The sequence below is a fragment of the Carassius gibelio genome, chromosome B7 (assembly GCF_023724105.1).
Source record: "Carassius gibelio isolate Cgi1373 ecotype wild population from Czech Republic chromosome B7, carGib1.2-hapl.c, whole genome shotgun sequence".
NCBI classification, from domain to species: domain Eukaryota; kingdom Metazoa; phylum Chordata; class Actinopteri; order Cypriniformes; family Cyprinidae; genus Carassius; species Carassius gibelio.
In genome coordinates, this window is record NC_068402.1 from 37,358,891 (window position 1) to 37,385,270 (window position 26,380).

The 26,380-nt window shown below is 35.9% G+C and overlaps 1 protein-coding gene across 1 annotated transcript in view; it reads left to right on the top strand.

Moving 5' to 3' along the window:
* The window catches only part of LOC127962174 (probable E3 ubiquitin-protein ligase HECTD4), an 83,938-nt gene that overhangs the window by 36,566 nt on the left and 20,992 nt on the right, over positions 1-26,380 (top strand). Inside the window, exons 29-60 of the mRNA XM_052561672.1 lie at positions 364-530; positions 851-986; positions 2,466-2,610; positions 2,691-2,857; positions 3,857-4,003; positions 5,818-6,002; positions 6,629-6,782; positions 8,605-8,885; positions 9,965-10,154; positions 10,246-10,327; positions 10,508-10,710; positions 10,948-11,083; positions 11,166-11,348; positions 11,996-12,160; positions 13,423-13,592; positions 13,973-14,088; positions 15,604-15,707; positions 15,894-16,055; positions 16,271-16,419; positions 16,546-16,625; positions 17,912-18,075; positions 19,058-19,295; positions 20,052-20,188; positions 20,308-20,434; positions 21,161-21,298; positions 21,455-21,582; positions 22,464-22,624; positions 22,715-22,896; positions 23,559-23,764; positions 24,763-24,893; positions 25,082-25,287; positions 26,134-26,313. Of these exons, the coding sequence (XP_052417632.1) occupies positions 364-530; positions 851-986; positions 2,466-2,610; positions 2,691-2,857; positions 3,857-4,003; positions 5,818-6,002; positions 6,629-6,782; positions 8,605-8,885; positions 9,965-10,154; positions 10,246-10,327; positions 10,508-10,710; positions 10,948-11,083; positions 11,166-11,348; positions 11,996-12,160; positions 13,423-13,592; positions 13,973-14,088; positions 15,604-15,707; positions 15,894-16,055; positions 16,271-16,419; positions 16,546-16,625; positions 17,912-18,075; positions 19,058-19,295; positions 20,052-20,188; positions 20,308-20,434; positions 21,161-21,298; positions 21,455-21,582; positions 22,464-22,624; positions 22,715-22,896; positions 23,559-23,764; positions 24,763-24,893; positions 25,082-25,287; positions 26,134-26,313 (5,120 nt within the window). The remainder of the gene's footprint in view (positions 1-363; positions 531-850; positions 987-2,465; positions 2,611-2,690; positions 2,858-3,856; positions 4,004-5,817; positions 6,003-6,628; positions 6,783-8,604; positions 8,886-9,964; positions 10,155-10,245; positions 10,328-10,507; positions 10,711-10,947; positions 11,084-11,165; positions 11,349-11,995; positions 12,161-13,422; positions 13,593-13,972; positions 14,089-15,603; positions 15,708-15,893; positions 16,056-16,270; positions 16,420-16,545; positions 16,626-17,911; positions 18,076-19,057; positions 19,296-20,051; positions 20,189-20,307; positions 20,435-21,160; positions 21,299-21,454; positions 21,583-22,463; positions 22,625-22,714; positions 22,897-23,558; positions 23,765-24,762; positions 24,894-25,081; positions 25,288-26,133; positions 26,314-26,380) is intronic.

Sequence of the window (26,380 nt, forward strand, 5' to 3'; positions counted from 1 at the left end):
GTTTATTATATATTCAAATAGGAAACATTTTAAATTGTAATAAAGTTTCACTATCTTTCTGTATTTTTACTGTATTTTTTAATCAAATCAGTGCAGCCTCGGTGAGCAGAAGAACCAGTGTTATTATTAACTAAAACTAAAACTGAAATAAAAAATAAATAAATGAAATAAATAAATAAATAAATGAAATAGATATTAAATGACTTTAAAAAAAAAATAAAACAAACAAACAAAAAATATATATATATATTTAAAAGTTATACAAAAAGGCCCCAAACTTTGTGATTGGAGTGTACTGTATTTATGAATTGACTGGTATTTTAGATATTGGTGATGTGTGCCTGTGTGTTTTGTTTGGATCAGAGAGAAGTTCTTCCATGAGGTGAACTCCACGCAGCAGAGAAGCAGCGTCTCACTGGTTAAAACCAGAGCGCTGGTGAAGAGCCTGATCAACCGCTCAGAGCTGCTGCTGCATGTCACCATCGCCCCGCAGAACAAGAGTCTGTCCTCAACACCCACCTGCACACCAGGTGACTCACACGCACACACTCTCACACACACAGGCTCGTGCATGCACGCACGCACTCTCACACGCACGCAAACTCTCACACACATGGTCATACACACACGCGCACACACACACAGAGGATCACGCACTCTCACACACACAGGCTCGTGCATGCACTCACACTCTCTCACACACAGTCTCACACACACTCACACACACAGAGGATCACGCACTCTCACACACACAGGCTCGTGCATGCACTCACACACTCTCACACACAGGCTCTCACACACACACACACACTTGCAGAAACAAAAATACAAATGCTTTTCCTGTTTCCAGCCTGTAAGTCTGTGTCAGACACCAAGTCGATGGCTCCTGTGGTGAAGCAGCCTGTGTTCCTGCGCAGTATGTCCGCTCCCTCAGATTTGGAAATGATTGCCAACAGTGATGTGGAGTTCACACATGGAGCACAAAGGTACCTCAGACTCAGAAGCAGCAAATCACAGTTAAAGAATGAATAGGTCCAGTTTCTGATATCTAAAATGAATCCAATATGCACAGATATCAGGTTTAATCATATATTAATGATCCATGTTTCTAATAATACATTTTAAATATATTACTCTTGTGTAGTTTATTATTATTATTATTAAAGCTGAATTATTTATTTAAACTTTTAACAATTAATGCATTTATTAATTAAACTACGTCTTTGCCAGGTGAATTTGCAGAGTCATTACAAGTTCAGTTTCTCAAAAACAAGACTCTGTTTGTTCACTAAATCAATTTATTGTAAACCATTTAGTGATGCTTGTGGCTCAAAAATTACCCGTCTTTTTTAATGTTATTTTAATTTTATTTCTGTGCTTATTACTTTAATAGGTCCATTTGGGTAAAAAGCAAAATGTTTCTGTAATTTTTCTAGCATTTAGCATTTATTTATATATGCGTTTATTTGATATCATTGTTTATTTATTTATTTACTTATTTATTTACTTATTATTATTATTATTATTATTATTATTATTTAATAATTTGTTGTAAACCATTTAATTGTGTTTGTGGTTTAATTACAAGTCAGTTCTATTCTTATGCTAATTAGACTTATAACTTTTTGTTTAATTAGGCAATTTAGGTAAAAAGCACAATGTTGCTACCCTTTTTTTACTTAATGTTTGGCTGTCTAGTATTTATTAATGTATCTTATTTTTATACATTCATTTCTTTATTTATGCATACATTTTATTTTCAATAATTAATATTTAATAATTTTTTTCTAATTTACTATAGTTTGTTTGAATTTTAGCAATTCCAATTTGAATTGATTCCCAGTTTCGATTCCAATGTGGTATTAAAGAATGAAGTCAAAGATTTAGATATCAGATATAATTATTCTTTTTGCAAAACTTTAAGTTTCTGCTGAATACCTAGAACAAAAATCAGCAGGCTTCATAAAAACCGGGCTCCATTGAGAGCTTTGTTTGTGTGCAAAATAGAGCTGCACGATTCTGGATAAATTGAGACATTTTTTTTAATAGAGGTTGTATTTTTCACAAATCTGAAAAAATAAAATAAATAAATAAATATAATCTTGTGTGATTTATGAGTGGAATGATCCATTGACTCACTCAAGATTGAATTGTTTCATTACTGGATGAATCAGTATTTTTGAATGAATCTCTTGAATGAATGATTCAAAGACAGATGCATCTTTAACAGCAAAGAAGTAGTAAATAATTCTACAGTAAACAGAAAATTTTACAACAGTTTCCCGATCCCTGACCTTAAGTATTTGATTCTCTAATTGGAACTGATTTTCGATTCCCAACCGTACTAAATAAAAAAAAACAACGGTTTTTTTAGTTTTAATAATCAAATTCAAAATTTGCTACAGTTTCTATACTAACTAACTGACTGCCTGTGTGTGTGTGTGTGTGTGTGTGTGTGTGTGCAGGAGGCGCCTCCATCCATCCAGGCACCGGAGCAGCTCTTTTACTCTGCTGCAGTCGTTGGTCATCGAGGACAGAAAGGACAGGCCCACGTACAGCGTGCTGCTGGGACAGCTGTTCGCCTTCATAGGAACCACTCCCGATCAGACGGTAAGATCAGACTCATTCAGCAGGACACTGGTGTCGCTCACGGACGAACATCAGCTCTTACGTGCGTCCTGTGCCTGCAGGTGTCCAGCAGCAGCTTCCTGTCGGCGGCTCAGACGCGCTGGAGGAGAGGACGCACCCGGAGACAGGCTCTGGTTCACATGAGGGAGCTGCTCACCGCTGCCGTCCGGGTCGGAGGAGTCACACATCTGGTCGGCCCCGTCACCATGGTGCTGCAGGGCGGCCCGCGGTACATTTAGGGGCCTCTTACACGACAACACCCAAAAACAAGATACTTTTTAGCCGTTTTGACTGTTTGTTTACACGACAACGGCGTTTTGATGACTGAAAACACATATTTGTGTAGTGTGTGTTAGGTATGTAGACATGCGCAGTGTGTGTTGATTTTAAAGGCAAGTGCGAACAATGGTACTGGTACTCAAGAGTTTGCTAACGCTTCTTCAGCAAAGTGTGGATTTACTTCACCAATATTACAATTAACAGCAGAGACGCATCATATACAACCTATAATCTTCACTTCCCCTACAGATATAGTGCACTAACAAGGTGACAGTGCCAACTCTTGGCCTGGCTTACGTAATACAGCGTTTTTGAATATGTGCAAATGCAAATCACTGAAAACGTTGTCGTGTATGTGTGACACTTTTGTTTGACTACACCGCTGTCGTGTAAACATAGCCTTAACCTCAGATATTTACACAGACGCTACTGTTCCACTGTTTGGGGTCAGCAAGAGTCGTTTTTTGAAAGAAATTAATATTTATATTAAAGGTGCATTCAATTTAAAGAATTCTAATGTTGCAGAAGTACAAATTAATGCTGTTTTATTTTACATTCTATTCATCTGTGAATACTGAAAAATAAAAATGTATCGCAATATACAAAGAAATATGAAGCAGCACATCTGTTTTCAACACTGATGATAATCAGAAATGTTCTTTGAGCAGCCAATCATATTATTGAAAAGTCAGCTTTGATCACAGTTACATTTTAACATTCACATAAATAATGAAAATTATTTTAAGTTGCAATGTTATTTCATAATATTACAGTTTTTACTGTATATTTGACCACATAAATGCTGCTTTGCTAAGCAGAAGAGACTTCTTACCAACCCCAAACTTTGGATTTGTGGTTTAATATTGGTAGATCAATCCACAGACCGTTGAATATCTGCTGTGAAGCTTCAGTTGTCCTTATGAGTGTGTGTGTGTGTGTGTGTGTGTAGGGTGGAGGAACTGACCTGCGGGGGCATGATGGAGCAGGTCCAGGAGGCCTTTGGAGAGACCATGACGTCAGTGGTGTCTCTGTGCGCCCGTTACCCAATCGCCTGCGCCAACAGCATCGGCCTGCTGTGCACCATCCCCTACACCAGGCAAGCATTCAGCCCTCATTTCATCAAGTCAAATATGGAAATTTGTCCATATGGAATTATGTAAGAAGACCAAGGTGACGTCAACAGAACAGGAAATTATTTCTTCTTAGTAATAATGTGCACTGATTAGTATTATGAAAACATTTGGAAGGTGTTAAAAAAAGTAATTATTGCCAATTTTTATATAATGTTCAGTTAAAACTCCAACTTTCTTTTACATTATAAGTACCAGTATCATATATGTAGTATTAAAAATAAAATAAATTAGCTTTTTTATATTTTGAGGTTCCATTTTAATCCAATTTCCATCTAATTATTTTGTATTCATTTTAAGGTGATGACTAATGCAGTCATTTTTATGATGGATAGTTTTAAATGTACATTTCCAGCTTGCTATTACATAAACTCTTTTTTTTTTTTTTATTTTAGCTTCTTTTATATATATATATATATATATATATATATATATATATATATATATATATATATATATATATATATATTTATGTGCTTTGGTCATTTTTATTAAGTTTTTCTCTTGCTGTTAAAGTAGCTGTGTTATTTTAGTATTACTTACATGCTAAGGTAGTATTTATTAACTTTTTAAATTACCTTTTTAATTATACTATTTTCAGTTTTCACATTTGTTTTAGTCATTTTTTTTTATTAATTGTTATTAGCAGTTTTGTCATTTATTTTTATTTTAGGTTAAGATGATAAATCATTTTTGTAATAGTTTTCATTTTATATTTTCAGTACTCTTTAAATTTTTGTTTGATTTTGTAATAAATTTGTGTTTTATGTAGTTTTTTTATTTTTTTTATTAGTGTTTTTCCCAGGGATGCGCGATATTGGATTTTTGCTGATATGCCGATAATTTTCAACTCATTTAGTCCGATAGCTAATGTGGTTACCGATATATATTATTTTTTTATGTTTTTGTTTTTAACAAGAACTTATTTGTTACTATTAAATAAACAATAATACAGTTTTTTTGTAATGACAGTATATTGAAGATTTGAAAATAACTATAAATAAACTATATATTAATCACTGCTTTTTTATTTATTTTTTTACATTTAATGATTTAACATTTCTAAATGGTCGAAAGCAAAAGATTTGTAAAAAAAATCTGATAATCTTTTAAAGCTCATAATTTAACAATTTGAACATATTACACATGGATGAATAAATCAGTAAATATACAGTTATTTAATTTGTGTGTCATGTTTTTGATTTTTTTTGTTTTTGTTTTAGTTTTTGTTCATGTAAGCTATAGATTCTGACCTTTAAATCAAAACATAGTCATGATTTTATGGCATCAGTTACTACTTTATTTAATCAGAAACACACTCTAAATATTATTTGTTATACTTTTTTTATCTAATTGCTAGCACACCCTGAGCACATGTAAGTAAAGGTATTACTCTTATTAGCAAGACATATTGGCATTATTTTCCATATCGGGCCGATGCCAATATTTACATTTAAAGCCATTATCTGCCGATATCGAAATTGGTCCGATAATGTTGTGCATCCCCAGTTTTTTTTTTTCAGTATTTCTATTTATCACTTTTATTTTATTACATTTTTAGTACATTTAGTGCATTAATCTAAAATGTATTTTATTTCAGTAAGTTTCCAAGGCAACATTTTTACTTTTTATAACAGTTTTTTTCAATGTAGATTTTATTTACTAGTTAAAACGAACAGTGTACAACAGGAAATATGTAAATTCTGTCAACATTCTATTATTATTGGCCATATGTTACTCCGTCTGTGCTGTGTAACATGCTGTGTGTTGCTCCGGTCAGGAGCGAGGAGCAGTGTCTGGTGCGCAGCGGTCTGGTTCAGCTCATGGACAGACTGTGCAGTCTCAGCAGTCAGACAGACAGCAGCTCCAGCGAGAAACAAACCAAAAAACAGAAAGTGGCTACAATGGCCTGGGCTGCTTTCCAGGTGCTGGCCAACCGCTGCATCGAGTGGGAGAAAGTTGAAGGTGAAGAAAGTTCAGCCGTGGATGGGCAGTATTAATGATACATGTATTTCAAATATGTAGTGCTGGTGTAGAAAACATATAGCGCTGGTTTTGGATCAGTATTGGCTGATTCTTAGAATTTGGAATATTCAATGTAATCTTACACTTCAAAATAAGAACTCAAAAAATATCAAAAGATAACATCATAATTATTTACTGAACACTTTAATTAATCACAATTATAAAATGAAAGCCATAAAAAACTGATAATTAATCATGATAATCGGCATAATTGCCAAAGCCCTGAAACAGACAATTAATCGCAATAACCGTGACCATTTTTATACAATCAATCATCAACCAAATTGCATAATCGTGACAGCCCGAGCTGCTATTAAACATTGTTACTTAACTGAGTGACAATAACATTACTTCACTGAGTCAGTGCAATGGTGAAGGGATAGATCAAATAGGCCAGTTGATGAAATGTTTGTGAAAAAATGTAATGCTTCCTTGCAAAAGTATTTTTTATTATTTTTAAAATACAAAAATACTGTAGTTTATTTTGTATTTTGATACACTTAAAATTAAGTTTTTTTGCCCAATCCTGTTTAATGTTAACTGACGCTAGCGCTGTTGTTGATTAGGAGGCTCCACAGATGCAGTGCATTCTGGGCTGGCTCGACAGGTGTCTAGCTTGCTAACCAATCACCTGGCTCGCGCGACAGACTGCTGCGGGAACCAAGCGGCGGGAAACGACGCCCTGCAGGATGTGCTCAGTTTGCTCAACGATCTGTCCAGGTACTTCCTGTTTCACCTGAGCAATTTCTCTGTTTATAGTAGGGATCTAATGATTACAGGTTTGATGGTAAATCATGATAAAATTACCTATGGTTTGTATTCTGCTGCTCCATAACTGCCACCTAGTGTCAGAAAGTGGAGTTACAGAGAGTTAGATATATATTCAGCCTGGATGCAGTTCTTGTCTGGCCCAAAAAAATTGACCGAATTTTGACTGGTTAATGAAAATAAGCTCTTGTGGATTCTACACATTTAAACAATTTGGATAAGTTATCAAGACTTATTTATGGAGCACATAAAATTCATATAATCATTTATTAATCAATTATCATTTTGACTTAAACCTTTTCTTTATTTGAAGGCGGAAATGAGAGGTTTACCTTTTTATGAAACTTTTTCTAAGCTTTATTTGAACATTTACATGATATATTTGAACATGCTATTAAACTGTTGTCAGTCATGTTGTCATTTAAAATCCGGGCATCATTGGCAATGTTATTGTTTTAGTAATTATGCAAGCAAAAACTAATTGATTTTAAAAATACTTGGTGAAACGTTTTGTGTCAGTACTTTTTGAACATTTCCTGCACTTTTTAACAATTCCGGGATAATGCAGATAACTATGATCATTTTAGTCACTATAATTGTGATAAGAAATTTACATACCATTAAATCCCTAGTTTATAGAAAAGTTCTGTAGTTTAACCCGCTGGAGTCGATCCCCGCGTGTGGAGGCATTTTCTCCTGATAACCCTGAAAAGAACTTAAATTACACTTTCTGTTTTGATCGTACAGATAAGAGCAATACATCAATCGAAGCTGTAAAGGGTCTACTTTTATTTCTATACAGACATAATAACAACAAAACTTTGTGCATTTTTAAAATAAAGATAACAAATGAGGTGTGCTGTCTGCAGCCTTTGTCTGCGCTTATCTTCATTTACAAACGCGTCATTAAAATGAAAGCTTGTTCCCATTTAACCAAAATGAGTAAAAAAACTGTCATTTTATTGTATAAATAATAATAATATTATTAATTTATGTATTAAAACATTAAATAGTCAGCAATTATGCCAATTTAAGTCCCATTTCCTAAAGTTTGGTTCATAAAGGGTTAAGTACACATGAACACAAATTTGAGATGGTCAAGTGAGTTTTTTTTTCAAAGCTGATTTTGTGAATCTTTTTTGATTGATTGAAGATCCTGCTCAAAAGAGTCGTCTGTGAATCGCACTAGTGACTACACTGGATGCATTACATGTGTTTGACAAGCATCTAATACAGTTTTATTGTAGTAATTCAGCAGTCCGTCCTCAGTTAAACTCTGCATATCTTTCAACTATTTACATATTCTGGATTAATGTTTGTGGATTTACCTGGTTTGAAAGGATGCTCCGATTTCCCAGTACTCCACCGATACTTATATATTTTTGCTACTTGCCGAAACCGATTATCGATATTTTTATTGCATTTGTAAATTTTTACAATATTGGGACAGAAACCAAAAGAATATGTGTAATGTTAGTTGGTTAACTTCATTTATCAAATAAACATATCCTTCAGTTATTTTCACACTTAATTATGCCCATTTAAAATGTGTTTTACAAGTTTTAGTTACTTTCACCGTAAATTTTTTTGCTGTATGTTACATCATCTGTAATTTAATAGCATCGGAGCTGCTCCATTGCTGCTGTAATCACGAGCTTTGCAGTAATAGTGCAGGGAAACCACTCAGAAATATAAGTAGTGTTTTTCTCTTTCATCTGAAACATGCTGATCCCTACTGGTTTGAACTGTTGCATCGCTCTTTCTCCTCCTCCAGGAGCCACATTGGCAAAACCATCCTGAGCCAGCCCGCCTGCGTGTCTAAACTGCTGTCTCTGCTGCTGGACCAGCGGCCCTCGCCCAAACTGGTGCTGATCATCCTGCAGCTGTGCCGCGCTGCTCTGCCGCTCATGAGTGTGGAGGATTGTGGGAATGTAGCGCTGCCGTCCTGGAGCTACTCGGCGTATGCGCTGGACACAGAACAGCAGGAAGCTAGTGATCCTGCCTTCCGCATCGCGTCTCTGCTGCTGGCCAAGCTGGCCGACTACGTGGTGCCAGGTGTGAGAGAAAGCTGCTGGATTATAATCAATAAAACTAAAGGGTCTCTCAAATATGAGTCTATTGTGCGTCTGTGTGATCAGGCTAAAGATTTTGTAACCTTGCAAATAAAATCTGTACTCGTACAGTAGCTTGCCATAAAATAAATCGTTCAAAAGTTTGAGGTCAGTACAATTATTTTTAAGTGTTTTTTTTTATGTTCTCTACAGCTCACCAAGGCTGAATTTATTTGATTAAAAATACAGTAATATTCTGAAATATTGTAATTTGAAATAGCTGTCTTCTACAAGAATGTGGTTTATCATGTAATTTATTCCTGTAATTTAAATATTAATTTTCAGCATCATTACTCCAGTCTTCAGTGTCACATGATCCCTCAGAAATAATTTTAATATGCTGATTTGCTGCTCAAGAAAAAAAAAAGAAAATTTGAAAACAGTTGTGCTGCTTCATATTTTAGTGTAAACTGTGATGCATTTTATTTTACGCAATCCCAGCTAAAAATCCTAGCAATTTTTTTTTGTCTTTTTGTCACTTTTTTACGTATTTTTACTGTTGCTTTTGTTCAATCAGTGCAACCTTGCAACTTCCTGGCATATTTTAGTTAAGTAATCAAAAATACTAAATATTTTCTTTACTTGGAAAAAAATTAAAGCAAGTTCAGCTTTCAATGAACAACTTCTCTCATTTTTATTTAGTTTAACTTGATCTACTAACATAAAGCTAATCTAAAAAGTAAATAAATAATTAAAATATGCAACAAATTTACTAAAACTCAAAAACAAAATGTATAAAAATTCAGAATGTTAATGAAACTATAATAGTATCTCAGTGATACTAAAATAACACTGGCTGCTAAATAAAAATATTGATTTCTTAAAAAAAAAAAAAATCTTACTGACTTCAAGAAAATCTGCAAATTCACTGGCAATATTTTTCCTTATATTATTATTTTAATTTACTTCCAGACACCATTTAATTATGCATTTCTAACTTTTTAATAATGTATTTAATATTTTTTTTTTTTTTTTCCTGCTTTATCAGCATGTTTATATTTGTTATTGTATTATATTATGTAGGTTGTCAGACGCTGCTCTCCCCCAGTGCCTCTGAGGCCGACACCAGTCTGACATGGGCCTGTCCCAAGAGCAGCGCTAAGACCGACAGAAACGCTAGCGAGGAGGGTGAAGCCGTGGATGGCAAGCTGTCCATTTTCATCCATAAACGAGAAGACCAGTCGTCCCATGAGGTGCTTCAGCCCTTACTCAGGTAAAACACATTCCCCTCACTGAACACATGGACACAGACACAGTAATGGAGAAGTTATGGCTGATGTCAGTGTTTGCGCCACACCTTGCAGCAGCTCAGAGGGTCGTCCCTTCCGCCTCGGCACCGGAGCGAACATGGAGAAGGTGGTGAAGATGGACCGGGACATGACCAAGGTCAGCTCTGGTCTAGTGTGGATGGGTTTGGGGAGCAGAAAGCAAGGCTGTGCGATATAGATCGTCTGAGATAATATTGTAGTTGTTGTTTTAATGATGTGTGATCTGACATTATTAATATCAGCACAATAACACACTCAGCAATATATCGTCTAATTATCATTGGTCTGTGTTTTGCAGAGCGGCTGCTGTGAGGTGATCACGGAGGAGGCTTCGTCCGCTCTGAGGAAGGCCAATAAGTGGGCTCAGTCTGGACTTATTGTTAGTGTGGGTCCCCCGATAGAGAGCACGAGCCAAGAGAACGCTGGGATATCCACCTCAGGGGACAAGAAGAAAACCACCCAGTCCACAGTGTGCAGAGAGAGGAACGCTGAGCTGGCTCGGTGAGAGTAATGCACAGTGTCTTCAGAAACTCATTGCCTTTCAGTGAATACAAGTGATTCGTTATGAACAAGTTCAAGACGCTACTACAGAAATTGTGTCTTTTCAAAACAGCATTGTGCCCTAAACGACATGTAGTTCCATGATAATATCCATCTTATACGAAAGTGGTTTCAGCGGCTGATTTAGAGGAACTAGTAGAAGTAGACATGTCTGAAAGGCTGTGATCTGTCCCACAGCTCAGATCCGGTGCGGCCCTTCATCAGCGGTCACGTGGCTAACAGCATGGCTGCGGAGGTCATCGCTCTGCTGCACAGTCTCCTGACCGCACCAGAGTCCAACACGGCTCAGATCTGGACCAGCACCGCAGAGAAGGTGCGCTGCGCTCGCTCGCTCGCTCTTGAAAGAGTGCTCAGAGCTTTCAGAGAAGAGATGTTTACCTCTGTGTCTCTCTCAGGTGTTGTCCAGGGCCTTGATGTTCATCCCTCAGTTGGGAAAGCATGCCGAGAGTATTCTGGAGAGCGGCACCAGCAGCGGCAGGAAGTTAGCCAAGCTGCAGGCCATTGGCCGACAGGCCGTAGCGGCTCTCTGTGCGCTGGGAGGATTCAAGGAGACCATCAAGATCGGCTCGGAAGTCCAGGTCAGACATGAGCAAACACTAGCAGTCAAACGCTTTTGAACAGTAAGATTTATAATGTTTTTAATCATTTTAATGCAAGCTTGCTAACTAAAAGTATTAATTTCTATAATTTCTTTACCCGCCAAAAATAAAAAAATAAACTAACTCCAAGATTTTGAATGGTATAGTGTGTAATGTTACAAAAGCATTTTATTTCAGATAAATGCTGATCTTTGGATTGTTCTTTTCATCAAAGAATCCTGTAAAAAATATATACTCAACTGTTTAAAATATTGATAATTATAATGATAATATATTAATAAATGTTGAACAGCAAATTTGCATATTAAAATGATTTAGGATCATGTGACACTGAAGACTGAAGTAATGATGCTGAAAATACAGCTATGAATCACAGAAATAAATTACATTTTATAATATTTTCACATAGAAATCAATTATTTTAGATAGTAGAAATAATTTGACTGCTTCTGCTGTATTTTGGATCAAATAAATGCAGGCCTGGCGAGCAGAAGAGCCTTCTTTAACAAACATTAAAACTCTTACTGTTCCTAATCTACATGCGTAGTTCAGCAGATGAGGTGTGTCTGTAGCAGATGAATTATGTCAGTTCAAGTGTCCTGCTGAAGTGTTTGTTCTCGGGGCAGGTTCTGGGTAAAGGTGTGCTGGACAGTGTTGGGGTCGTCATGTCCATTAATGAGCAGGAGGGAATGGCCACGGTCCGGTTTCCTTCCTGTGAGGACCGGCGCACCAGCAGAGCATCGGATGTCCTCAGCGTGCCCATATCCCGCCTCTGCACCCCTCGCTCTGAGGTGATCAACCCTTAAAGCACACTTTCATAGATTTAGCCTTGCTAACTACTTTAGCATTGAAGTTTCCTAGTCATAGTTTAACTGCCTTGTTGTTATCTGGCCACTGTGTGACAGATGCTGAGGCTTTATTCATTTTTACACATAACACAAGTTATTCCTTTGTGAAGATAGTGTAGTCTTTATCATACTTTTAAAAAGAGAGCTTTTAATACACTTGAAAAGAATAAACTATGAAGAGAATGTTTTTAGACTCTTAGCCTCATATTAATTGCTATTCAATGAAAATGCAGTATAACTTAAATTGAGGTTGAAAACTAAACTTAAATTGAGCTAAACTAAGTAGGACTTAAGTGCATCCTTGTATGTAATTTCATAATTACTTCTGTTGTGTTTGAAATATGCTTTAAGTACTGCTGAATGTACTGTCAAACATTTATGATGAACAAAAATATACTTTCTCTTGAAACCTGTATGGCATTTGCTCAAATATACTTGTAATGATGAAGTTGCAATTTAGTACATTTAATGTATATTAACTTTAAATTTAATATCAAACCATAATCAAGTAGTTCACGTGTGCTTATGTTAGTCATAACATCAACTTCTTAAAAATGCGACAAAAGGTTAAAACTCGATGTCATTTTTAAAAGAGTTGATTCAAACAAACATTTTAATTCATCATAACACAGTGCTTTTTTTAAAAGTGTACTTAAGTGTGTTGTGAAAGTACTCTCTTTAAGTTTGATTTCAGGTTAACTTGAATTTGTTTGCATTTTAAGTTTAAATTTTTATCTATCATCTAATATTTTGAACTTAATTTAATTTCATCCTTATTTCCATTCAAATAAATAAATATTGTTTTTTCAATATTGTCAGTGTTCGTTAACAAACCAGGTTTTTTTTTTTTTTTTTTTTTTAAACTAGACAGCAAACAATCTTTCCACCATGATGTTAATTTTCTTTTTTTTTTCTTTCTTTTTTTGTAGTGGAATCCAATTTTCAGAATTCTTAATTAATGATGTGGAATCATCTTAACTATTTAGTTGGTTAAGAAACATGCCCTCTTTTTTGTAAATATAAAGTAACAACCCACTGTTCACTTAGCATTGAGCTGACTAACTCACTGCTAGAACTGCAATGCAACCTGGGCAAGAACCAGAGAAACCGAGCCTTTGAAAGTCCACTTTGAAAGTCTGAAAGATCTTGGCTTTGCCTGTGTCCGTCTGAAGCAGCTCAGATATCTTCTGTGTGTTTGTGCTCAGGCTCTGCCGCTGCACAAGTTGTCCATCACAGAGAAGGTTGTCCAGGCCGTGCAGTCCATGCTGCTGCCGCAGGAGGGCAGTCTGTCTATCCACACGTCTCTGCCTGCGTCTGGAGACGGCTCCAGTCCTGTGATGGCCGTGGTGCGTCTTCTGGCTGAGATCAGAACCAGGTCAGACCCTCCAAGATGGACGTCAAATACCAATCGCTGCTCTTCTCGTTTGTATATTATTAACGCTACACGATCATGACGGTTTGGTAAAAGATCCCTGAACATTTCTCTCAGTTAACGTACGCAGTCTCAGTCTAAACTAAGCATCTGTCACAGCAAATCAACACATGCATTTGTGAATAATTAAGCGAAGCATCTTCTCACAGGATAAGAACACGCAACCTCATGAATATAGTAGTACAGAGGAAGAGATGATCGTCCGAACTGAGGCATTTGTGCAGCGATCTGTCAGGCCTCATCAGAGCGCTCAAATACTTCATCCATAAATTTACTGAAAAGATCTTGTACAGTAGTGTTTATTGTGTGTTTGTCTCGGTCAGGGCGTGTTTGGTGATGGCGCAGCTGCTGGAGGACAGCTCCTTCTGTGAGGAGTTCATTCAGCAGTGTCCCGCAGCGGTCGAGGTGCTCAACCTGATCGCTCAGGAGTGCAGTCCTGGTGAGAGCACACACCTGAATCATGCTGCTGCAATGCTGTGCACTTTATTTATTTGAAAAAACAGTAACCGTAAAATAATATATTCAATAATTTTCCGTCTAAATCTATATTTTTAATACAGTTCTTATAATGTATATCAAATTCATATAAAATCTCATTTTAATTATATAACCCTAATAATAAATTAAAAATATTATATTTATTTTTATTTTATTAAAATTGTGACCCCGGTTGACAAAAAGGCAATTATTTTTTTTAATTGAGATATATACATCATAAATCTGAATAAATAAGCTTTCCATTGATGTATGCTTTATTATTATTTATTATAGGACAATATTTGTTTGAGATACAGTTATCTGAAAATCTGGAATCTGAGGGTGTGCGAGAAAAAAAAAATAAAAAATAAAAAAATAAACTAAATATTTAAAAAAATCATCTTTAAAGTTTTCCAAATTAAGTTCTTGGCAATGCATATTACTAATCAGAAATTAAGTTTTGATATATTTACGGTAGGAAAACTTACAAAGTATCTTAATATCCTAATAATTTTTTTCATTTTGACCCATACAATGTTTTTTTTTTTTGGCTATTGCTACAAATATACCCCAGCCATATTTATGATTATTAATTATTCTTAATTCTACAAACAATACGTTGACACTTTACAATAAGGTTCATTAGTTAACTACTTTAGTTAGCATGAACTAAGAATAGATTATACTTATACAGACAGCATTTATTAAAATTAGTTAATGTTAATTTCAACATTTTCTGATACATTATTAACATCAAAAGTTGATGCACTGTGAATTAACATAACCTAACAATGAATGACTGTATTTACATTAAGATTAACAAAGATTAGTAAATACTAGTGCTGTCAAACGATTAATCGTGATTTCTGTTTACTATATTTGATGTGCTCTATGTATGTGCTTTGATCAGTGTTTATATGTGAATAAAAGCATAAATTCAACGTTTATCATCTGAAGTGATCATGTCTCTTCAGTAGCATTGTTATCGCAGTGTTAGCTAAATAAATAGTTTTTTTTATAAAATAAAGCTAAAATTAAGTATCTAAGCTCTAAAAGTACTTAAACTGAGAGCTGCAACTAAAACTGAAGTAAATATAAAGCTAAATAGAAATATAAAAAACTGAATGAAAAAATACAGCAATATTATTAAAACTGAAAATATAAAACATTAAAAGCTAATTCAAAGAGTATAGTATTCTAAAATAACATTGACAGTAACATATAATTTTTTTTTGTGTGTTTGTAAAAGCTTGAACTGAAGCTTGAATTGCTTCATTTTGATTACTTTTACAGCTTTTTTTAATGTGTTAAGATGAAATCACCTTCATGTATTTTTATGTTTCATGACATGAGTTTTTTTTTTTTAGTTTTTTCCACACAGTGAACCATGTTTACTCCAGGTCTTCTGAAGCCATGTGAGGACTTCCTGTAGTGTGACAGCATTTATTGGCCTGACTGGTGGTGTGTGTGTTTGCAGGAGAGCGTTTGGTGATGGTTGAGGCTCAGTGTGAGAGGGTTCGGATGCTGTATCGAGACTGCGCTCGTCCTCCTCCTCCTCCAGTGCAAACTGATCAACGACGGGTGAGAGGAGCATCATTTAATGCCATCGAGAGGAGTGTGATATTATCATGTCTGCCGCTGTCACTCTCTCAGCTTCCTGCTTGCCTTATATGGGCTGCTCAGTCAACACACACAACTACTGGCAGACAGAAAGCCTTCTGATTGGCTGAACATATAATCAGAGTGGAAGTCTTCCTCTCTCCGCAGCTGAAGGAAATCACGTGGTGCCCGTCGCGCGTCTTCCCTCCGGTCCGCGCCTGCATGTTCTCCACACACTTGACCTCCGTGACCTTTCTGGCCGATCCGAGCGCAGGTGGAGGTCTTCCCAGAGGAACGTTCATCTACGCCACTTCACCTGTGCCTGTGCAGGTAACTATAGCCTGTTTGTGTGCTTTCATTAATATTTTTAGTCAGAAATTGCCTGATATTATCATGCAATTCTGAGAAAAAAGTCAGAATTGTGAAATAAAAAGTCACAATTACCTTGTTTTATGTTTTATTTAATGGCGGACAGCTGTCAAGAACCGTGCCTGTAGTAGTCTATATCTATTTCTTAAGTTTCTCCGTCTTTTTCTGGTTTCCAGGCTCCTTCCTTTTACTGGGAGATGGAGGTTGTTTCTTTCGGAGACTCGGAGGATGACAGCGGCCCTGTAGTGTCGTTCGGTTTCTCCCCGGAGGCTGAGAAGAGAGACGGAGCCTGGACCAGTCCTGTGGGCACCTGTCTGTTTCACAAGTACTGACCCGCTCCATTTAACATGTTCACTGGACTCTTAGCCTGTTCTTTCTCTTCCCCTCTGCTTCCCATCCTAACTCTTGTCTTTGTTCTTGTCGTCCTTGTTGCTGTCTCTCTCCTGCTCAGTAATGGGAGGGCGGTACACTATAATGGCTCCAGTTTGCTGCAGTGGAAGAGTGTGAGACTGGACGTGGCTCTACTTCCTGGTGAGACATTTGAGCATTCAAGAATATTACGTTGTTTAAGCCAACTGTTGGGAAAGCTACTTTTGAAACTGTTAAAGCACATTTAAAGGGATTATGTGATGACCAGTTGTTTTCTGTGACTCCTGTAACTAATGCTTTCTGTTTTCTCTTATTGTGCTTTTTACTCACATTTATATTGAGTCTTAAAACAGAAATGTGTATTTAAAAAGCTGAAATTGAGTGTTAAGATGTAGAAACATAATAGTTATTGATAATTTCTGGTTAATTTTTGTGCTGTGCGAAAGGAAACCAAGACGGCAGAAATCGGCATCCTATTTTACAAAAGTACAAAGATTCGATTTTTTACAATTTTCTTTTACATTTCCAATTATCTTTTTTACTAAAAGGAGAAGTTACTTCCACTGTTAGATGGAAAAAACTCAAGTGATTGTGCCGGCGCCACACAACAGCCTGTTCATTATCATCATAAAATACAGTCAGTCAAACATATTGGAAATAAAAACCAGAACGCTCAAATCTATGCCGTTAAGCATTATGCAAAACATTTTGTTTTATTTGTATATTGGAACATGAATGAAGTACTACATTATAGATAATATTTTGCCATTCAAGTGCATCACGAATACGGAATTTAATTTTGTGTCTAATGAGAAACCTAACGTTGGTTTTAGCCTAAATGATTTAGTTTTGGCTTGTCGTTAATATAGCTATATTCCCCTTCCTCAAATCTTAGGGTTAGGGTTAGGTTAGGGTTATCTATGGAGGGCCTCTATGGAGGCCAATGCACTGCAGAGTTTAGCTCCAACTCTGATCAAAGTCACCTACCTGTGATTTTCTAATGATCCTGAAGACACTGATTAGCATGCTCAGGTGTGTTTGGTTAGGGTTAGAGCTAAACAGAAGAAAAGTGGATCTTGGTCCAGATTTGACGATCCCTGAGCTATAAGCTAGCTTATATTTTTAATTCTTTCTAAGTATATATGTGTGTGTGTGTGTGTGTTGGTTAACTGGTTAAAATGAGCATCCCTAATCTTGCTTTAGGAATGTTTGGGGTTTATTTATTTAATTTAAAAAAAATGACTGGAAAATGAGACAAAAATACTGAAGACACTTATTTTGTGCAGTAAAAACCAATGTACAAAAACTTCTGTGCTCTTTATGTAATAGAGTATGACATGTAAAGTTAGTAGGGTTTCTGCATAGTAACTTACTCCCTGATGTTTTTGGTACTGCACAACTGTGGAGCTGCTGTGGTGATGGTGTGTGTGTGGTGTGTTTGGACACAGGGGATGTTGCAGGCATCGGTTGGGAGCGTTTGGAAGGCACTCCTCCTCCCCCCGGTCAGCCTCCCAAAGGAAGAGTATACTTCACCTACTGCGGTCAGCGGCTCGCTCCTTATCTGGAGGACGTGGCCGGAGGCATGTGGCCCGTGGTCCACATTCAGAAGAAGGTCTGCACACCAAAGATAAATCATCAGTTTCAGTTCATCTATAGGTTAAAATGGATATACTTGGCAGGGAAAAAGCCCCTGAAAGTGGTGTGGCTGAAAACACAATTTGCTAATTACATAAGGATATGTTTGTTTGTTTGTTTAAAGATAATTTCATTAAGAATAGGATCAGGAATCAAATCAGTTCCAATTCCAGAATCTGTGTGCACATCTTTTTAGGTGCTGAAAAGGGACTATTACAAATGTATTTGTCTTTAAATCATTCATTCAAGAGATTAGTTCAAAAACACTGATTCATCAAATAATGAACCAAATCTTGAGTGAGTCATTGAATTTTTCCATTCATAAATACCAGTACATTTTTGCTTGTCTTTTATATATATTTTTTTCTTCAGATTTGTGAGGGAACTACAACCTCAGTTTATTTTATTATTTTAAATAAAGTTATGTAGCCTGCTTTTTATTTATTTTTTCATGGTTTTCAGCAGCAATTACATGTTTTGCAAAAAGAGACACAGGATAAATATTTTTTTAACATCTTAATGTTTGACTCTTTTTTTTTTTTTTTTTTTAACCACATTGAAATTGAAATTGGGAATAGATAAGATTCAGAATTGGATCGATATTCAGCCCTAATTAAGACAAAACTGGCTGTTGCACCCAATACAGCTAATGAATAAAAAGGAGAGATTATTAATTAGATGGAAAGACAAGATGTTAAAAAAGTCAAATAAGAAAAATGCATTTCAGACTGCAGAGTAAATAAAGAATGAAGGGCACCTGATAGGATATAATGAGTCAGATGTACTTTATCAATATTATATTTGTTCCTGGATTCTGCAGTTCTTGGATATTCATTGATGTATATTTTTATGCGTGGTTTAAGCATCCAAAAATGTACTTGTGTAATTGCTCTGGGAAATGTCTTTTTATTATATGTGCTTTAGTCCTGCTTTATAAACCGTGTGATTCTCTTTTTCAGAATACGAAGATTCAGGCAAACTTCGGCGGCCGGTTGTTTGCGTTCGCAGAGGGACAGGCTCACCGAAACGCTGCCGATCTCTGCATGGACCTCTCGGAGGAGATCAGCGCCAACTTCGAGGCTCTGCCCTTCGCCATGGCCTCGGACAGCGACAACGACGCCGGTACGAGCGTGGCGTCTGACTCGGTGTCCCACGTTCCCCCGAGTCGCATCACTGCAGTTGTCTCAGCACAGCAGCGTACGTGGCCAAGTATTCACTTATAGTTTCAGAGCAAAAAAGCTGTGTGCATGTACAAATACAGTAAAAACAGTCAAATATTATTGCAATCTAAAATAACCATGTTCCATGTGATTATATTGTAAACTGTAATTTATTCCTGTGATGCACAGCTGTATTTTCTGCATCATTCCTCCAGTCTTCAGTGTCACATGATCTTCAGAAATCATTCTTATAAGCTGATTATTTCTGGTTATTATCAATGTTGAAAACAGCTGTGCTGCTGAATATATTTGTGGATACATTTTATCTTTCAGGATTCAGAGCTGAAAACAGAATTCAAAAGAGCAGCACTTATTATATATTATTTTATGATATTTATTATTTGAAGTAGAAATCTTTTTGACACATTTTAAATGTCTTTGCACATCACTTTTGATCACTTTAATGCGTCCTTGCTGAATAAGAAGCTCAAACCGTTTAAAAAAAAAAAAAATTGCATTTTATTATCATTTTTTTATCAAATAAATGCAGCCTCAGTTAGAACAAGATAACTTCTTCCAAAAACTTTTTTTTAAGAATTTTTTTTTATCTTAATTATTTCAAACTTTGGTTAGAATTTTTTTTTTAATTTTCCCCTTTTTTTAAACCACGTGTATGAATCAGGAAGACAGATGTTATTTAACCCTCTGGAGTCTAAGGGTATTTTTGGGGACTCCAGAGGGTTAAATCTGATGTGGGTTAAACCCTGTTCTTATAATGCTGTTTTATTCACAGAGTACAGTAGTGATGCCTCTCTTCACTACAAGCTGGAACTGAGTTATGAGAATCTGGTCGTCTCCGGGCCAAACGCTCATCCTCCGCTGATTGCTGATGATGAGAGTGATGATGAAGATGATGAAGATATCACTAGGGTATGAAGAGCTCATAACAATGCCCTTGACTTCCTCACAAGACATTTACACACTATACACCACTCACACAGTGCCTTTTCAAACACAACCTGTTTCTGTCTCTCCTTCTCTCTGTAAAGGAGGATCATTACGCTTTGCTCGTGAAAGCATGGGAAAGTAAAGTTTTTCCAACCATTCGCCGTCGTTTCAGGAACGAGGCAGAGAGGAAGTCCGGCCTGGACCAGATCAAAGGAGCACTTCAGCTGGGTGAATGAACAATGGCTAAAGACATTTCAGCATGCCTTAAAAACAGTACTTTAAAAGATTATACTGAATGCAAACGGAATGCAATGTTTTCAGACACTTAAATGCATTTTAATTGCAATAGATTGAAAATATATTATGATTTAAAATGATATACAATGCATTTGGCTGAATTTTAAGTGATTTTTGAGTAGCACTTAAGTACATCTTTATACGTAGTTTCATAATTCTGTTTTCTTTAGAATATGGTTTAAGTGCTGCTGAATGTACTGACAAGCATTTATGATCAACTAAAGTACTTTAATGTCATTTCTATTGAAACATGTATCATGTATTTTAACCCATTTGTGATGATGAAGTTGCAATTTAGTAAATCTACATAGTAGAGTTGAAATCATAATTAAGTGCATGTGCTTAAGTATGTTAGTCAACACATTAAAATAAGTGCACTTGATGATTACAGTCTTCCAAAATGAACTTTAAATAAAACTTCTGACATTATTACAAAATGCATATTTTAAAAGAGTACTTAAGTGTGATACGAAACAGTCATGAAAGTGTCTCTTAAGTGGACTATTATTTCATTAATATTATAAGATCTGCAGGTACAGCTGTTTTTTTAAATACCCTCTTCAAATTTGAAGTACACAACAAGTTCACACATCTCTTCCTGGAGGTTTTCTCCATGTGTCTGATGAATATGATGAATAATGCGGTTTAATCGGACAGGGATGGTGGATATCGCTCGTCAGACTGTCGAGTTCCTGTATGAGGAGAACGGAGGGATTCCTCGAGACCTCTACCTCCCAACCATCGAGGACATCAGAGATGAAGCGAACAAGTTCACCATTGATAAAGTCCGCAAAGGTCTGTGTCAAACACATTCACTCTATTTGTCTGAGATTCTCTTCATTTTCCTGTTTTTTGGTGCACGTTTTCACCATTTTAGTCAGCTTCTAGCATGAAATGAAGCTTAAATGAATTACAATTCATCATTTCTCTCTCTGTCACGGTTTCCCTCAGGTTTGACGGTGGGCATCCGCTGCCCGGAGGGGAACAACAGCAGTAGCAGCACAGCCCTGCCCAAGTTTGCCATCCGGGGCATGCTGAAGACCTTCGGCCTGCATGGAGTCGTGCTCGATGTCGACTCTGTGAGGATCTGCATCAGTCATATTAGGCTTTTCAAAAAAAAAAAATAACGAATCAGTGGAGGCAGAAATATTTTGTTCATTTGTTTTTTTTTTGTAATAAAATTAGGATATAATGAGAATCATACAGATTTAAAAAATAATAATTATAATGAAATCCGCATCATTCTGTACAACATTTTCATGATTTAATGATGATGATTTGAAAAACTTCAGATTTAAAACAACATCATTTTAAAAAGTATAACTAAATATTTTTTTTCTTGCATTGAAATAGTCCAGACATGTTCTTTCCAGGCTGTGAGATTAATTAATTATTAATAATAATAATGATAATAGAAAGCTCACAGAAATGTGTATTTGAAAAAAATATATGTAAAAAATATATTTAAAAATTAGACCTTATTTAAATTATTTTTGCATGTTCATGAAGATTGACTCTGATATGCATTTGGTTTATTAATTTTATATATATATATATATATATATATATATATATATATATATATATATATATATATATATATCTGCAAACATATAATTTATTTATTAGGTGAAAAAAAAACTCTGGATGTTTTATTCATTATTAATTTTTTTCATTTTATTTTTGATATTTTGACCAATTTTATTTTGATAATTTTAGGATGTAATGAGAAGCATCCTTACAAAGCAATATTTTCTCTAGTAAAATCTGCAAACTGATGTATTAATACTTAACATTAAATAATATTAGCATATTTACATATAAATATTTTAGCATTTTTTTTCCACAATGTTGAAATAGTCCAGACATGTTCTTCACAGGTTGTGATAGCCCTTTATCCTCTTTTAAATGCACCTGCTTCAAACCAAACCGTTCTCAATCTTGATTTGTGTGTGTTCAGTCCAGTGAGCTGGTGCAGGTGGAGACGTATCTGCGCAGTGAGGGGGTGTTAGTTCGGTACTGGTACCCCATTGAGACACTGGAGAGACCCCCAGCAGGGTCCCGCAGGGCTGCAGCCAATGGCTTGGTGTCTCTAGACAGCAGCAACATCCAGATTCACCGGTAATGCATTTAAAGATGCATTTCTTATTAATCTTGTAAACAGCATATTTGATTAAGATTCAGCACTGTGTGTGTGTGTGTGTGTTTCAGGGAGCTGCTGCGCTGTGAAGGTGCTCTGGCACGTCTCTACTGCCGCATGGCTTTACTCAACATCTTTGCTCCCAAGAGCCCTCACACATTCACACGTCTCTTCCACATCCCCGCCGTGCGTGACATCACACTCGAGCATCTGCAGCTCCTGTCCAATCAGCTGCTGGCTCCGCCTCTGCCAGGTGATGTCAGACCAATAATTTAAGGAACACGGGTTGCCAGCTTGTTTGATCCAACTTCCAAATTTACATTTGACATTTTAAAGGAACAGTTCACCTAGAAAATGAAAATTTGGTGAAATGCTGCATTGCATTACTTGCTCATCAGTGGATGCTCTGTAGTGAATGGGTGCCGTCAGAATATAAGTTAATTAGGAGTAATCCACACCACTCCAGTCCATCAGTTAACATCTGGAGAAGACAAAAGCTGTGTGTTTGGAAGAAACATCCATCCATCATCATGGTGTTTTAACTTCAAACCGTTGATTCTTTGGATTCAAAATATAATCCATGATCCATAACAACACTTCCTCCAGTAAAAATAAATCCATCTCCTGTTGTCTCTCACATCAAAATCTACCCACACATCACTTTAATTCTGATGGCACCCATTCACTGCAGAAGTGCTGAAACGCTACATTTCTCCAAATCTGTTCCTATTAAGAAACAAATTAATCTACACATTGAATGGCCTGTTTGTGGTTTCGGCCAATTTTCATTTTTGGGTGAAGTATCCCTTTTAATACATTCTAGAAAAAGTGTAAAAGTAAAATAACATAAAATGCCTGAAGCGCATCCATCATAATAAAACTCAGTATGTGTTGACTTCCCTTTGTCGCCTGTAGATGGCAGAATCAGTTCAAACTCTCTTCTGCTGGCTCAGTCCGTCCTCCACGAGCTGCAGGGCGAGAGCTGCTCCCCGACCGAACTCTTCTATCAGGGGAACGCTGGGAGCATCGGCGAGTGGCTGACGGTGGCCATCAGCAGAGCCCTGCATCAGGGAGAGGACAGCCTCCTCGAGCTCACCAAACAGATCTGCTGCTTCCTGCAGGTACCAACATGTCCACATCTCTCTACAGGATACATCTGATACAAATAAAACTGATTGACAAAGTAGAGATCAGCATTATTTTAATATCATTGATATACTAGTTTTTGTTCATATTTTATACATTTGTTTTTCATATTTTCTTTTCATTTTAATTTTATTTTAAGCTTTAGTAATTAGTTTTTTGTCTTTGTCTTTTTATTTATTAAGTTTTAGTGTTTAGGCAAGGCAAGTTTATTTATATAGCACATTTCATACACCATGGTAATTCAAAGTGCTTTACATTAAAATAAAATAAGAAAAAAATATTACAACAATAAAACAGGAAATTAAAAAATATTTGAAAATGGTTTAAAATTTATTTAAAAGTTTTTACATTTCTTGTTTTATTGTTTTGATTATTTTTTTCTTATCTATAATTCTTACATGAGAAATGTTGGCAATTAGCTGAATTAAATTATTTTTTTATGCTTTTAGTTTAGTTAACAGTAATAAACCTGGTAGAGTTAAACATTTTGCAAGAAAAAAAAAAACTTCTCTAAAAGGAATAATGACAAGAGCCTTTTAAAAATGACAAACCTATTATTTCCCTCGTAATTATTATTATTATTTATATATCTATCATTTAGATATTTACACATTTTTGTAGCATTTTTATTAGTACATTATAATACTGATTGCAAATTAAACATTATATTTTGTCATATTTTGTATTTAAATTTATCCAAAATAGAAAGTGCTCTTTTGAACGGTTTTGTACTAAAGTGTGTTAAAGGGTTAGTTCACCGAAAATGTAAAATTATGTCATTAATAACTCACCCTCATGTCGTTTCAAACCCGTGAGACCCGTTTAGATTTAGTCTGAGAGCTCTCAGTCCCTCCATTGAAGCTGTCTGTACGGTCTACTGTACTGTACTTTAAGAAACATAGTCCTGAAAGAGCTCTGTGTTAAATTATTATTAGTTATTGTGGTAATGCTTTAGTGTTTGCTGAACTTTCAGAGCGCTCCAGAGCAGTTCCCGCTGGAAGAGATTCCCATCACAGAGTCCAAGGTCAGCGTGGACGTGAACTTCCCTGGGGCCGCGTTTGTGGTCGTCTCTTGCAAAGAGAGCCAACTCAGCTGCCGCAAAGAGTGAGTTTCTGTTGAGTATCTGACAACACAACCTTAGGCGAGTTTTCTCTATGGATGTCACAAGCACTCGTATTTCTAAATGACCTGTTTTTGCCCCATGCTTTCATTAGTCAGGGAGTTTTGCAGGGTAAGACTAATTATTTCAAAAGAGCAAGAAACATGTTTTGCACGTCATGTTTTTCTCTTAGCTCCTCTCTATATAAAGCTCCTTGGACTCGCGTAATGGTGTATGGACTTGGTCATAAGGTTCGTCGAAATGGCCAGCTGAATCTGATGGAGGCAGTGTGTTACCCTCTAGACGCCTCTCCGTCCAATACAGGACTCACCCCTCCACCCACAGCCAACCAGTATCCCAGCATCATCATCCCCACTGACAGAGTGCATGTCAAACTAGGCACGTCAAGTACATGTTACATTTGTACAGACATTTAAGATTTAGGATTACCTACTTAGAAGATTCTACTTGGTATGTTCTATATATATGTAAAAAATTGTATACCGTAGTGAGCAAAGTGCCCACTTAAATCAGCATCATTTAATTATATTGTATGCACACTTCAAATCTTGAAATGTATTTTACATTTTATTTGTGTTTTTGTTGATAATATTTTAAAATAAAAGGCCACTTACGTCACTTGAAGAGAGACACTTTTATGATATTTTCTTAACGCACTTAAGTACAATTTTAAAAAGTGATCTTTGTAATAGTCAAATTGAAAGTTTTACTTTGGAAATTCTTTTAAAATTGTTTAAAAAAATATTTTTTAACACATTTAGATGTGTTAAACATAATAAAGCACATGTGAAGTACTTGATTATAATTCAGTATTACATTCAAGGTTAATATATTTTAAATGCACTAAATTGCAACTCATTATGAATGTGTTATTACAAATGTTTAAATGCATGGCTCATAAGCTTCTATTGAAGTTATTTTAAACCATAGATTCCCGTAAGTGATTGTTTCATATTACGAAGACAATAGAATAAAGATGTGCTTAAGTCCTGCTTGGGTCAAAAATAACATTTAAACTCTTTTTATTTATTTGCAATTAATATTAAGCAGACACTTAAGTATTTTCTTTTCAAATATATTATTTCCATAGATCTCTTTTTAGATTTATGCTAAAGTGCACTTCTTTTTCTCAAGAATAGCCCGCATGCTCACAGCATAAGATTAGTAAGCTGCATTTAGAAAATAAAGAGTACCTGTAACTCATATTCTGATCACTGTCTGCAGGTGTATCTCCTCCTCCTGGTGCAGTGCTGGTATTGCACTCGTTGCCTCTTGAGTTTCCCTTGGCTATGGCCTTTGCTGAACAGCTGCTGACCTACACCATTGGGGAAACCACTGACCGCTCTGAGGATGAGCTGGACACTGTGCCCAGTTCTGTGCTTATGCAGGTTGTAGAGTTGCTGGGTAAGAAATGTAAATTTATTTTCCCACAAGGATCAAGTAAAACATGCAAGTAAAACTTCCCATGCAG